Genomic DNA, 15,153 nt, shown 5'->3' on the forward strand with positions numbered 1-15,153 from the left:
TGCAGTCCCCTAAGGGATTGTGATTGCAATTTTTATATACATATTCAATTTATCTATGGATAAACACTGAGTGTACTTTAATAAGCGTTAGGGTTAAGACAAAAAGATATTAGAGAAATATGCTATAATGATGCTTTTATCTAATATTTTTGTCATTTTCTATATATTTATTAAATATTTATGTATATGTGCATATGTCTGTATATATTTAATTCTGGTTGACATTATCGACGACAATTTATGAAAAAAAATTAACTTTTACAATTTTAAATATGCTTGTGTATTTGTTTCTGCGTGTTGAGAAAATGCTTAAATATTGTCGATATTTTATAAATGTGTAGGCATTTATTACCTAACATAAAGTGCTATGTTTTTATCAGAATCGGTTGAGTGAATCATGAGATAAAGTCTGACCTCTCAATTGTTTGAAGTCGCGGTAGACGATAAAACTTGGTAACTGCTTTAGTCATCTGTACAACGGAAAGGTCTTTGTTAAATTGTAATAGAAATATGAAAATGTTATATATTATATAATGTTATTATTATAATTAGAAGAAGTTTGAATGATTAGAAGAAAAAAAAATATCAAAATGACGTCATAGTTAGTTCAAATATTATAGACATACTAGTCGAATCGACTTTATCTGCACAACATTTCATCCCCTATTTTACTACCATTCAGATAATTTTTCGAGATAAAATATTCGTAATCATGACACATTCTATCCCCACACCAACTTTCAATTATAATAACACAGGAGAATTCTCACAGCGCCATCTAGTTCCAAGCTTAGCGGAGCTTGTGTTATGGCTACTAGACAACTAATATAAACACTTAGATACATTTTTTTGTAAATATATACGTAATATATATAGTAACTCAGATCAATACAAACAATCATACTCATGGATGTTTGTACCGTGCGAGGAATCGAACCCGCTACCATAGGAGATAAGGCGGCCGTCAGTGAAAGAAAGCGAATCATGAATAATAAGAATCAGTTCATATGTCGTGGAAAGATCAACGAAGAGACTGACTTATTTATAATATAAGCATATCAGTAGGTATGAATTGGTATAGATGTGTTGAATGTATTTTTCCAATATAGTTATCTAATATAATATACTGAGTATCTATACAAATACAGCGAAGCAAGCCATTATGTTAACTAATTTAAAACACGAGTATTCATTACAGTAAATAATAGGTAGTAATATAGTAATGCGGTAATATTTTTCTATGCCGACTCTAAGTAAGATATTATGTGTTCAAACGTAGATAGTTATACTGAAATTTGTACTATGACAAGTTTATTTATAATTAGATGAAATTGTCAATTTTGTGTGTATAGCAGGATAGAAATTAATTTATATGATAATTTATTGTAGTTAATATCTTTACATAGTATATAACAAAATCGCCGCAGCTGTCTGTTCGCTTAGATCTTTTAAACTACGCAACGAATTTTTATGCATTTTACAGCAATAGATAGAGTTATTCAAGAGAAAGGTTTATATATTATAACAAATGCATATTATAGTACAGAAAAGCCGTGAAACTCAAAGACTTGTAATGCACTCTTACGAAGTCTGGGCGAGACGATACTTAATAATAAATGTAAAACTTTTCGCCATTAAACGGTCGAACAGAAATTAGTGAATATGTTCACATTTTGATTCTGTAACATCACCTGATGAGAACCTTTTAGTGGCAGATTCATACAAATAATACTCTCTGAATTAAATCACTAAAAATAGTATTATTAAAAAAAAAATGTGGTTGTTATTCAATAGCGCTACAGAGCCTGTTTAATCAGTAGATACCTATTGCAGCATGTGATGATAAAAAATAGTCCTTTGTCACTGCACGTAAATTGCGTTGTACCTACGTACTTATTACATATAACACGTTCGCGACTTGCCTATGTTTGGCCTTAATCATTCACTTATTTATATGTAAGGATTTAATTAGAGGATATCAGTATTCCATTACCAGATTAACATGAGAATTATTAGAAATATGTTATTACTGCTATTTTATATATTTTTTAGTAATTGGAATGGCAAATTTCTCATGTTCACCTGATGGTAAGTAGTATGTGGTTGTAGCCCACTCATGCATCCTATCCTGCGGAGATAAAAACCATCACTCCTAAGGATAATAAATTCTTGTCCCTGAACGGTCGAGGTAGCGAACTTTGAAAAAGGGCAAGCACAATAGATCTATGTATGCAGGTCGCAGTGTTATATGTACTTAGCACCTGACAATTGCCCAAAAGCACAAATAAAGAAAAGTGGTAATCGTAACATTGAACATCACAAACATTAGGTATGTGACTTGTGACACGTAGCACGTAGCCATTCGGAAGGACTAAGATGTTATACCTTCAACCGAAACAGCTGAAATTAGTATGAGATAGAGATACCCATTCAGTCGACTTTGTGCAAAATCTACTTGCGATTTATCTCGGGTTCATTTATTTTAGAGATCTCAAATAAAAATAAAATCTTTTCTCTTCATAAAATGGAATACTAGCCTAGAGATATGTCACAACAGCAACATATGTATTTTGTTTTGGGCGAAATATTCCAATAAGTGATTTGTCATAGTGTGAGTAGATACACAGACAAATACGCGGTTTATTGTATTGTAATTTCATTGACAGAATTGAGAGTCAAAAAAATATTTATTGATAGAAGTGTATTAGGTACATATTACGTCGCGTTCGACATTGAATAAATAATGGCCAACTGTACCAGTAGTACCTGCTTTTTTTATTACACCCACTCTAACTGTATGTCGTGAAATCCAGTTCTAATATAATCAGTAGCCTATTTTAGTCAGTACATTATATATTCTGTGGTTTAGTTTGACGTAATGACAATCGGAACGCAACATAAGTTAAGTCAGGCAGTCTGTTGCACAAGACGATTATCTATGACCACATAATAGAATAGACAAGGTAAACAATAGTTAACACCGAGGTACGAGTACTACGATATTGTAATATTGTCTTATCTCAGAGCTAGAACATACAACATGACGACATACATACAGATATGTGGTTTTATATATACGTATGTTTTTATAGATTACTATTGTCCCTACAACTTCGTGGGCGTGTACATTTAGAGTGAGTAAGTATAAGTAAATGTACTCCTTCTTTAATATCATGTCCTACGGGGTAGGTAGGGCAAGGTATTTGTTAGTAATGTGTATTGATGACCCTATTGCTAGCAAAATGTCAGATTGGCCTCCACGCGGTTCCTTTTGGAAACCATCTTGAGAAATACCTAGTGAATTTGTCACAGTGGGCTAACTGACCTGACCTCATCCTATCGTTCTCCACTGGTGCCCCGTCAGCATAAAACTGTTAGCGCAGGCGGGCACATCATTCCATTGACCAACCCATATAAAAAATTTAGTCTCTCAATAGGTACATTTATCTAGGTTAGGTAAATTTTCATCCTTTTCCTTCTCCTAAAATTAAATGATGAAAATCTGTGGAGCCACAAGCTTGAACATACAAACACGAGCATTTTTAGAGAAATTCCATTACTACATTAACCAGACTAAGCATATCGAACCCGGAACCTCTACGCTAAACAACATACCTACTACAGCGCCATGGAGGTCGTCTGTTGAATGTTTAAAAGGTCGATAACTCAACACCTTAATCATAAGACAATAAGTTGGTTAAATGGCATCTTAAGATAACCCTAAAGCCGATGTCCCCATACTTTACAACGGTTTTTTTTTTATCATAACTTCTGTAATATTATAATAATAAAAAATACGTCCATTGTTTCATTCGAACATTTTCGGTAAAAATATGCTATAAATAACTTATTATTTAATATATCCCAGATATTCTTTTGTCTTAACAAAATAATATCTGGGACGAAAATGTAGAATATCCAGAAAATGCAGTAAATAACAAATCTAAATAAAGACTTCTGTGATTAGCTTTGATTCGGAATACAAAGGTATAATTTGGTTTGTTTTGGACATTATTAACGTGATTAACCTTGTGATTTCTATGTCGGTTTCTCCTTCATTTATACTGATATTATAAGAAAGCAACATGTGAATTCTTGTATGTTTGTGTGTCTATAAATATTTGATCGATTTTTTCAATTTTATTATTTCATGCTAGAGGGCAGCGCCGTTGGTTTACAATTGAGTCTTTTCTGTGTGTCTTACATTTCATTTCATTAGGACTTTACATAATGCTAAACTATTTTTATTAAGTATATTATCTATTTACAATGCAATCACGGAAGTTTTATTATATACGTCATATTTTTATCAGTTATTAGTTTTGGAGTACCTATTAGCCAAATAGATAAATCTCATCTATGACCATCTGAGCGTCTAGACGTTATATGTTCAATACATTGTTAATAATTATATTATTGAGGTGTATTAAACCAAGAACATATGAATTTCTTGAAGTTCTTAAAATAATGTTAGTTATTAAAATAGTTTTTAAACTAATGTTTATATGTACATTATAAAATAAAATCGCTTCCGTTGTCTGTTCGCTTAGATCTTTACTACGCAACGGATTTTCATGCAATTTTTAGTAATAGACAGAATTATTCAAGGCGAATGTTTATATGTATAATACATGTACACCCGTCTGAAGCCGGGTCGGGGGTAGCTTAGTTATCCAAAAACTATATTTAGACATTGAAAACTAGAAAAAAATTAAAATAAAAACAAGTGTTGTTTATAGAAAGAAGTATGTATATTCTGTATCAAATTTATTATTATATATATATATGTATATATATATATATATATAATAAATAAAAGTGTGTCAGAATGTAAAACACACTTTTGAGGTATAGCTGTGTAACAAGTGACATACATATACATATATATTCACAAAATCATGTGTAGACGAGATTAACAACTTCCTATCGTATTTTTTAACATGTTTAAATAAATCATGGTTTGATCTAATGCGATGTATTAATGAATTCGTTTCAAACAAATCACTCAGTCACCATACAAGAATAAAAAACAATTGTTAAAAAAATCGCTCGGTCATTCCCTTCATAGTGTTCTTGTGTGATTTAGGAAAAAAGTTATTTTTAATGGTCGAGTACGTTGGCTTTATAGAATTGATTCGACAAGCTCTCTGGCTGTTTGCCATTCATTATGCGAATGTGGGTTAGTGTTAGCGATTTGCTATTTAAACGAGATAGCTGTCATATATTATACTACACATACAAGACTCATTTAGAGTTCATGTAGAGTATGTACAAGACTAATGTAGACTATTACAATAGATGAGAGTTGTATGAAACTTTCCTCTGTCATTACAATCATTAACCGTCCAAGATATACATATGCATATCCTCCTTTTAATTGTTGTATGGTGCATATTTTTATATTTTTTCTTCATCATACTATATAACTGCGATTAGTCTGTTCTTAGGTGGATTATTACCACGTACCGCTTTGATCTTGTGGTGTGTGTGTGTTTCAAGTATTTTGAACTCTCTTGCTCTGCTGGATGGTCTTTGTTGCCTAACTCGACAAGAGTGGCAAACTAGGTAATGACAACAATGATTTAAATTTGTTTCTTATATTTTATTGTGTTTATTCAATAAAGTATAAGCCCGATTTTTTTAATTATTATACAATACACTTATAGCTAAATTACAAGCGAGTAACATCGTTTGTATTTTAAGCAACACTGCGGGATATAGTTAGCTATTATATAAAACGAATTGCGTGATAGCTGGCTATCATATGTATGAATGGTGCAACTTATTGCTGCGTTTTGTAGGACCATTACATAACTATGCGGCTAATAAAATATTACTGTACCTATAGTAAGCTGGAATGCTCAAGTTATAGACACACCCGCAGTTATAGTGTATTTAAACCAGATAGTTCATAACAATATAACCGGATGCTAATTATCATTTAAACTACATAAATAATAAAGACATTACTCGACTGTTTTCTATTTGCACATAACTATTAACTTAATCATGTGATTAGTATTATGAATTCTATGACAATACATACTTTCCGGGTAAATACCTAATGACTTCTATTTCTATTCTAATAATTTCTAATCATTTCCCATCATTCTAATCTAAGTGTTTTATGATAGTCCATCGAGCAGGCAATAAATATCACAGCTCTTACTATAATGTGCTGTTGTTTATGTGGACATGAAAGTCATGATATCATAGTACTTTTGAGAAATGAGGTGGTTATGCCTTTTTCTATGTCAGCTAAGGAAATTTTATATATACATACAGTTACATGTGCCTATATTATTGTATATTTAGACATTCGTGTGGGAATACCTAAGCCCCCCTTACGGCTTAGGTATTCCCACACGAATGACTAAATATAGACTAAGTTCAGCAAATACAAGATTGTATTCCTATTTATGACTTACTTCAAGTATTCTTGAATTAATTGACTAACACGAAAATAGTTTCTCAAGTTCAAGTTGACATATGTACTATAGATTTATACATTAAAATATGAAACGTATAGTTGTATTTTTAATTTTCTACCTTTTCACTAATAAAAATAAACACAGAGCTCGTATTATTAATATAATCATAGTTTCCTCATTGTTTCATTTTTATTATACGTATTATAAACATGCACTTATATATTATTCAGACGTCCAGAGTTTATGCGTCCGTGTCGTGCATCCATAATGTATAACTATTGTTATTGATTCTACATGTTATGTTTATGATTACACAATCCAAATATGAGGTTATTGGTTATGTAAATAGGTTGTTTACTATTTGATTCATATTTTTAAAAGCATATATATAGTTTTTCTTTTCATACCTTTTTGTCATTATAGCAACATAAAAATGTTGTTGTATTGGAGTAGTCATAGACCGAGCCGTTTTTATTTAAAGTTATACGTTTTTATTTTAGAAAGTGTCGAGCATTGTAAACCTGTCTGTCTGTAATGACAACAGCACTTATTAATCACTAGTTACCGATGACTAATCCTATAATTGGTAGAAAATGTAATATCTAAATGTTTTTTAAATAGTTACACGGTGTTATATCTATTAGTGTAAACACAATACTTTTAGATTGAAGAACAAAGAGTATAGAATATTATCTTTATCGATGGATAGAATATAGATTTATCTGTTGATGTGATGTACGCTGTCAGGTCATCAGTGAGGGATGAACGGATGGGACAAGTCACGTGTAATAAACAGAACATTTTATATCATAATAGACAGGACAAGTATATATTTTGTTTTGATTATATACTTATTAACACATATTCGAAATACTAATATTTGTAAGGAAATCATTAGATTATATTTTTTATTTTTGCGGCGATATCGTGCTGCGTGATGTACACACAAAATAATTACCTATCCGTAGCCGTAGACATAAAACAATTTGAATTGACATTTCTTTCTTTTCAAGTCCTTAGATATGCGTAATAGTATATGTATAGAATATTTCTTCAATTCCAGAAGCTTGACTTTGTATTTCCAATTTGTTATGTTACCGATATTTGACTAGGTCGGTCACAACTTGCCATTCCGCCATTTCGGTCTATAGTTACATGATGTGTTTTACCACTCATAGGCCGTGGTTACGAGGTGACTGGAGCGTGCCGTGCCCTAGTCAGCTGCGTGTGTTACGGATGGTTGCTTCATGCTGGCTATCACCAACCGACGCTTTTGTCTATCCATATTTGAAATTTTCAACCGTCTTCATAAAATGGAATATCTGAATTCCATTATATTTTTTATTCAATCGATTTCGCATTTATTATTCTGAGTCAGCTAGCGATATCCCAAAGTGGAATAATATTGATAATACTTTTTTAAATCAATAGTGTTTACTCCTGTTTTGATTCCTTTTTTATTACTATTAAACGGTTTAAATGCGAAAGTGCGTATGTCTATCTGGCTGTCCGTTTGGTACATTTTTACAACTAAACGTCTGAAATAAAATTTGACTTGAAAATAGATGGTATCACGGTCATCAATATTAGTCACATCGGTTTTTCTATCACAAAAAAGCAGACGAAGTCGCGGGTATAACTAGTACCTTATAGTATCTTATAGTATTAGTATCTTAGTTTCATAACACCTTTATTTTTTGTAGTATTATGATTCTATAATAGGTCCCTGTATATGTAGCTGTATATAAATGTAGCTACTTGAATGGCCACAGAATTATAAGCTTAAGGGATAAAGATATGCGTACAGAATACAGATTAAAAAAGTTACATAAATAGAATAAGTTATCAGTCAATACGTCTGAACTGTGAGCCAATCAATTATGATAACATTTGTTTTCAGCTGTCTGAATTTTAATTTAATTTAGCGAATATTTCATAGTAAACTTATTATGAACCTACATATATAGTGCGGCGTGTTTACCACTCTGTTTACCATATTTCCGTCAGATGGGTCAGTAACATGTTTACTGTTCGTATAAAAAAATACGACATGTGTCTAGTGCCTACCACCCCTGGCGCCTTATCCGATCATTTCGTGGCTGGAATACAGTAGATTAAATCATAAAATCTTCCCCACACAGCCCTAAAATCAATGGCTATATCAGTGTTGTGGTGGGAAGCTCCTAAGATCCTGATATCGCGTCGTGTATAGGTTGACGGAAAACAATGATAACTAGTGATGGTACATACTCGCCTTTCGACCTTATATCGTTTATAATTTAAGGTTGAAATTATTAAGATTCTAATATCTCTGTGTCAAACGCATGTTAGTCTGTATAATGGTTTTTTTATTACTTTTATATATTTTTAAACATTGATATAAAATAGTATTAATTGTTTATTGCACTTCTTCTCCATATTAACTTTGACTGTACTAGATTTTATACTTCTCTTAAATATTTGTCGTGTGGCAACACGAAATAATATAACAGTAATGACATCTATTATACTGCTGATATTATTACCGATTTTAGGGTCGTCTGTAGATGCTTTAAATCTAAATATAATTGGGTCCATAGTGCACTAAACCTATTTGAGCTGATGTTTCGTGAAGGAAGCGGAAGGGATTCGTATGAGCCGCACTGATTGTCATTGCGATCACAGCGGCCGACAGGAGTTGCATACTGATTGGTCTGTATTATAAACCAACGGTAGCTTTTTGTTGAAATAACCAGCACAGTCACAGCACTCGCCAAATGCGTTTTGGCGCTTCCGACCTATTTGGACGGCTACTTGGCAAATTTTCATTGGTGTCTTAAATATACTTAGAAGCGTCAATTAGTTTTATTTTAATGCGACATATTGTATATATTCAGAAGTGTTTTATTGTTTTAATTTATAATTACCAACAAGGGCTGCCAACGGTATCTTTAACAGAAATATATTTTTTTAGAGATCGACCTACACGTTACGCTTAAGAAATAAAATAGTGCGATAGGCGCAATATTTTTTTTATAAAAGTTAAGTTTCTTGAGAACAGTTCGAAAACAGGGAATGTTTTATACAAAAACATCGTACGTCACTCATTTTTACAGGAGTGTACTCATAATTAAGTTTAATAAATACTGTCACAAGATGTCATATTATGTTTATTTATATTGAATCTTTAAAAACTACGTTTAAATTCAGATCATAAAATAAAATGTAAAACACTATCGATTTCCCTTACAATATCAATGCTGAATTACATATCTTTTTGTTTGCAAACTGATGTTTTATTTATGATATGTTTATCAAATGTTGAGTTGCTCATTGAATAAACATTGTAAACCAAGGTCCCCTGACTTTGAGACTGAATCAATTCAATACACTTGAATCTATTGATAAATTAATTCGATTACTTAGACATATTTTCATGTATTCTTTTTACTATACATTAGATATGAACGTGGAAACTTTGTGGGGTTCCACGTTATTCCAGTTGGATGCCAATTGTACATAAATTAACTTTATAAAGAGAGTGCTAGATTAGATTTTAGAGTAGAAAGAGTGTACTCAAAACCGCTGCACCATTTTCAGAAATTCTTGAACTGATTATATTTATAGGGTATATACATATAATATCACTTTGAAATTTCAATATATTATGATAATATCAAAATTTACTAAGTTTTACTATATAACTTACAGGTTGTAGGTATTCAAGCGTCTTGTCCCCGCTATTTGATACGGGTGACGAGATAGTAATCAATCAGCATCCGGGCGAAGCCAGGGCGGTCTAACACTCTAGTAATGGATATTTCTGGGATATGGAAGGTTCAATAACACGAGAAGGTTAAATGTCATATCACTCAACTGCCCTCGTTGCGGTAGCAAAACAATTTGATTATTACCGTTTTGTTTGTCCGCAGTCCGGCAAGTACGGGGAGGGGCATATCGGGTCGGCACATGGTGTAGCGGTGCATGTCCGGGCGAAAGGGCCAGGTGGGGAACGAGACCACTCGGGGTGCACGTGGCCACTCCTGTCAATGGACGCGCCCGACGACCCGCTCCCCGACGAGCCGTGGATCGCCGTCATTAGAAGAGGAAATTGTAACTTTGAAATTAAGGTGGGTAAAGAAATTATATCTTTTTCAGATTAACCGTCGTCATAATTTCATCTATTTATATCTACATACTTATTTTTGAAGAGTATTAATGTTAAGTTAAAGAGAACCTAACCGACGCGACGGTGGTCTAGCGATTTAGCATACCGCTTCTACTTCCGATGGTCGCGGGTTCGGCTCCTCGCATATATAAATATGTGTATTCATGGTTATAATTGTTTGTATTAGTCTGGGTGTTTCTTTGTAGGTATATTATGTATTTATTTACAAAAATATATGTCTATAAATTTATACCTACATACTAGTATATTATCTACTACCTCCTTTTGTACCTACCCAGATTACCTACATAAATGTGTAGTATCTATAGTATATTATTGATTTGTAATATTGGTATTTCCATATCAAAGATCGATTGTGTGATAAAGGGTCTAATAATGACGACAAGTTTTTGTAATAAAACTCCGATACGAGTAAATTAAGCCTTTTAAGTGTACCTACAAGTATAGTAAAATACCTATTTAAAATATAGTATAATCTAAAAGTGCAAGGAATACCTTTTACTCTGCAGAGACTGGACATTTAATTTTTGCAAGTTTGAAGATTATAAATATGATAAACTTTATTACAATGTACTTATTTAAAGGTCTCTAGAGCCCACGACTTCGTATCCTTATATAACATTAGAATAAAACAAATATCTACTAAGGCTTACCACAATTAGTAACAAAAATCACAAAGACAAATAGACAAACATAATAATAAAAATTGTTTTTGTTTCTATTACTTAAATAATGTATCCAAATAATAGTTTTTCTTATGTGTCCATGTATAAACAGCGATCAATTACATTCTTATTATGGGTATAGATTTTTATAGAATAAGTTTCAATACTATAAAATTAAATAAAAAATAATTTCGTACAGTAGAAGGAACGCAGTGTAAAGCGACCCGTGACTGTATAGCGATACGGAAATTTGTAAATATTCCTCAATTCGTAATTACTTTATACTTTCTTCTTTTAAGTAACAGGATTATAAGTAATATAATTTAAATTTGGTCTGCTCTTATGGCTTCCAGAAGCTAATTTGTAATCGAAATCGAAAATCCCTTTGATATCGAGTATTGATAATTTGGCACAGAATTCCAATCGGTGATTTCATCGCGGTTCGAATGTGAATTCTCATTTGTGTTGTATGAAATATCCATCAAGTGCAGTACAGATGGGCTCAATGTTTATTAATTTTAAAATTAGCCTATTACGATGTTGCGAATTTTTTATATGTATAAAAACATTAGATACATACATACAGAACCTAATCAGAATTAAGGATACCTATTATTTAGATTTATTATTAATATATTATACTGATAAGGGCAGAAGCCAATATAAGAAGAATAAGATCTGGCATGTAGAATCTTATCTTTTTAATAATAATTAAAATATATGCATATGCACTGTTGAATGAACTATTACAAAGTTTCATTTACAAGCTAAATTGTTCAGTCTACATTTGTGAGGATGAAATAATCTGTGAGTGTCTAAAACTGTAGCTATTAATCTGTTTAAAATAATTTTTTTTGCAACTGCTACTGAAAACTGTACTAAGATGTTTGCATGTGTATTTTCTTATCTTTTTCCGTTCTGGGTGTTTTCTATATAAGTCTTTATATCAGTTGTCAATTACTAATAAGATGCTTTGTTTACCTTGCGACTAGAAGACGCTTAGTGAATAAACTTGTCCTAGATTATTAGTACTATTATTTTACTCTGCCTCAAAGCAGTTTCTGTGTCAAAGCAGTTTCTTTGTTACATAATTTCGGTTGATCCTTCGGTTACTCCTCTACATGGGTATTAAGGCATGATACTAAAGGCGTCACCATGGACGTGATGTCCATAGCGCTCTTCATGTAGGTAGGTATATAGACAACCATTGCTACTTACCAGCAGGTGGTCAGCGTTATTCATTGCCAATCCTGTTACAAAAATAGTAAGCTCCATTTATACTTACCCTAATTCTTAACCGATTTTGATAAGAGTTTCTTTGATATTTGATCTTTTGTGTGTGTATTTTAATGTTATCTTATATTACAGGTTCAGAATGCATGGCGGGCGAACGCATCCGCCGTACTTGTGTACAACGACAGGGACACCACAGCCCTCGAGAAGATGAAGCTGTCGTCTGATAATGGACGTAAGTACTATAAAATAAAGTCAAATTTGCTTTCGCGCATCCATACTATTATTATAAATGCTAACGTGTGATTAAACGGCTGAACGAAAGCTGATCTTTCTGATCTCACAAGAACGGAGAGGTTATCTTATATTTCAAAAGAGTAGACCGAAGTCGCGATTGGTTTTAGAAGTACGCGGCACAGTTACTACTTATCTGCTGCGCAGTGACGGCCTCGGTGGTCTAGCAGTTTAGCACACCGCCTTTCTTCCTATGGTCGCGGGTTCGATCCCTCGCATGGCACAAACATTTGTATTCATCTGATTACTCGTATCAGTCCGGGTATTCCCTATGTATAATATGTATGTATTTACGAAAAAAAATTATCTATGTATTTGTGTCAGTTACAAGTACCCATAACACAATACTTGGATCTAGGTGGTGCTGTGTGAATTGTCCTGAGATTATTAATATTATTATTATCTATATTTAGGCGCATATATGGAATGGGAATTACTTGAATGTGCACCTAAGCACAGATAAACAAAGTATCTAAATGATCATAAATATTTTTCAAATTTACTATTCGCCGAAGCCAAAAGAAATAATAATCTACAATTCCGACAGATTTAATACTTGGTACGTTTGAGCTGGTTTAACGTAGTGTGAGTGTCACGGGTGTGGGGCTTGTCTTTAGTTCGATCGTGTTCTTGGCCTAGGGATGGCGGCCGTCGGCGTCTCGAACCAGGTTCGATGACCAGTCGACCCTCGGCCCCGCCTCAGGGTTACGTGTACAATAGTATCGCAACAGTAACATGCTAATATCTCACTTATTATATTCTAATTGGATATTTAAAGATATTTGTTTTATGCATACTAAACAATAACAATATATGTCTAATGTAGGTATATTTTATTTAATTTTTTGTTCTATTTAATGGTTTATGAAATATTTACATCAGTCTATGTTATATTAATAAGGACCATTTATCCCCACCCCTCCCAATTGTAATTAAATGATAATGTAATATTTGATATGTAAATCGGATATCGTTTTTCATTCCAAACACACAATCAAATCTGTAAAGTATACATATAAAGGATGTTTCTTAGTTTAGATATATATTAAATAATGACTTCAATACGTTAACCATTTAATACGTATATTATACTAGGCTGATACGGAAAACGTTGTTTATTATTATTATATAGTTATTATATATTAAATAATGATTAATATAATTATGATAAATTAATCAGTTATTGACCGCCGAGAGTAGAGAATTATTAAAGTATACTAATATCGCTACTAAAACATAATGGTTGATTGTGGAACAGTGAACGTTTAGGATTGTATGTTTTATTTATTACCGAAAATTATAAAGAAGTACAATTACAAATTTTTTCTAAAAAAATGCGTTGTGTTAAAGACGTTTAAGAGGAGTTTTGTTACAAAAACTGACACGAGAATTTTATATGTTACATAAATATGATTTATGTAAATAATAATATGTACAGTTCTTAGACATGCTTACAGATCTCTAAAATCGACGATAAGAACAATAATATATAAAAAAAACCTAACGTGATAATGCATATATTTTATTATTCTATAGATATCATATAATATATTAACAATAACACAACGAAACTGCAAGTGACACGAACACGGTGAGAAATATAATATTATTCAAGGTGATCATCTTCTGGTACCCATTACTTTGCCTTCCTGTATACCTATATATTAATAATAATTATGTACTACAAAAGGAATATGGACAGTCATTACCAGAATCTAGACACGCGGCAGCGTGTCAAGCCGAGTTTCAAGTAAACTGGCTTGCAGCACCGTGTGTATATTTACACGAACCAACTTTTGACCCCCTCATAACTCAAAAACTCTTTCACACAAACCTGTCAAATTTGGTTCATATATTGAGACTTGCGAGATAAATATGTGTTCCAAATTTCATAAACATATCTCAAACGGTTATTTAGATATTAATGTCCAAAAATCGTCATTTTTATCACTGATCAACTATAGATCAAAATTATACTTCCAGATATATCAAATTTGGTATGCAGATAGGTAATTAGGTGAATATAAAAAAAAATCTGAAACTGGTAAATTGTTATCATTTTACTACAATTTTTCACTTTAATTGATTCTATTTCAACTTATACTGGACGAATATAAAATTATTCGATAACCAATTGACATTGATCGAAAAATCTCATCTTGTACTGGACCGAAAGTAATATTGTATGAAAACGTCGATCATTACCAATTTACGTTGACCCCTTCACATCAGTGTCGATAACTAGCAAACTTCAAATATTGCATTGAACGGTAAACACTAGTTGCTATAATTTAGATTCTGTCTAAAATATACTCGTACTTATAACTAGGAGTATAGTCGAATTTCGTATTTATTATGTTAT

General features: G+C 32.1%; 1 protein-coding gene across 1 annotated transcript in view; it reads left to right on the forward strand.

Moving 5' to 3' along the window:
* LOC131853916 (E3 ubiquitin-protein ligase goliath-like) overlaps window positions 1-15,153 on the forward strand; it is a 68,461-nt gene that overhangs the window by 37,766 nt on the left and 15,542 nt on the right. Inside the window, exons 3-4 of the mRNA XM_059205006.1 lie at window positions 10,343-10,540; window positions 12,633-12,732. Of these exons, the coding sequence (XP_059060989.1) occupies window positions 10,343-10,540; window positions 12,633-12,732 (298 nt within the window). The remainder of the gene's footprint in view (window positions 1-10,342; window positions 10,541-12,632; window positions 12,733-15,153) is intronic.

Source organism: Achroia grisella, unplaced genomic scaffold (genome assembly GCF_030625045.1).
Source record: "Achroia grisella isolate CSIRO2021 unplaced genomic scaffold, CSIRO_AGI_Agris_v1 utg918, whole genome shotgun sequence".
Classification (NCBI taxonomy): domain Eukaryota; kingdom Metazoa; phylum Arthropoda; class Insecta; order Lepidoptera; family Pyralidae; genus Achroia; species Achroia grisella.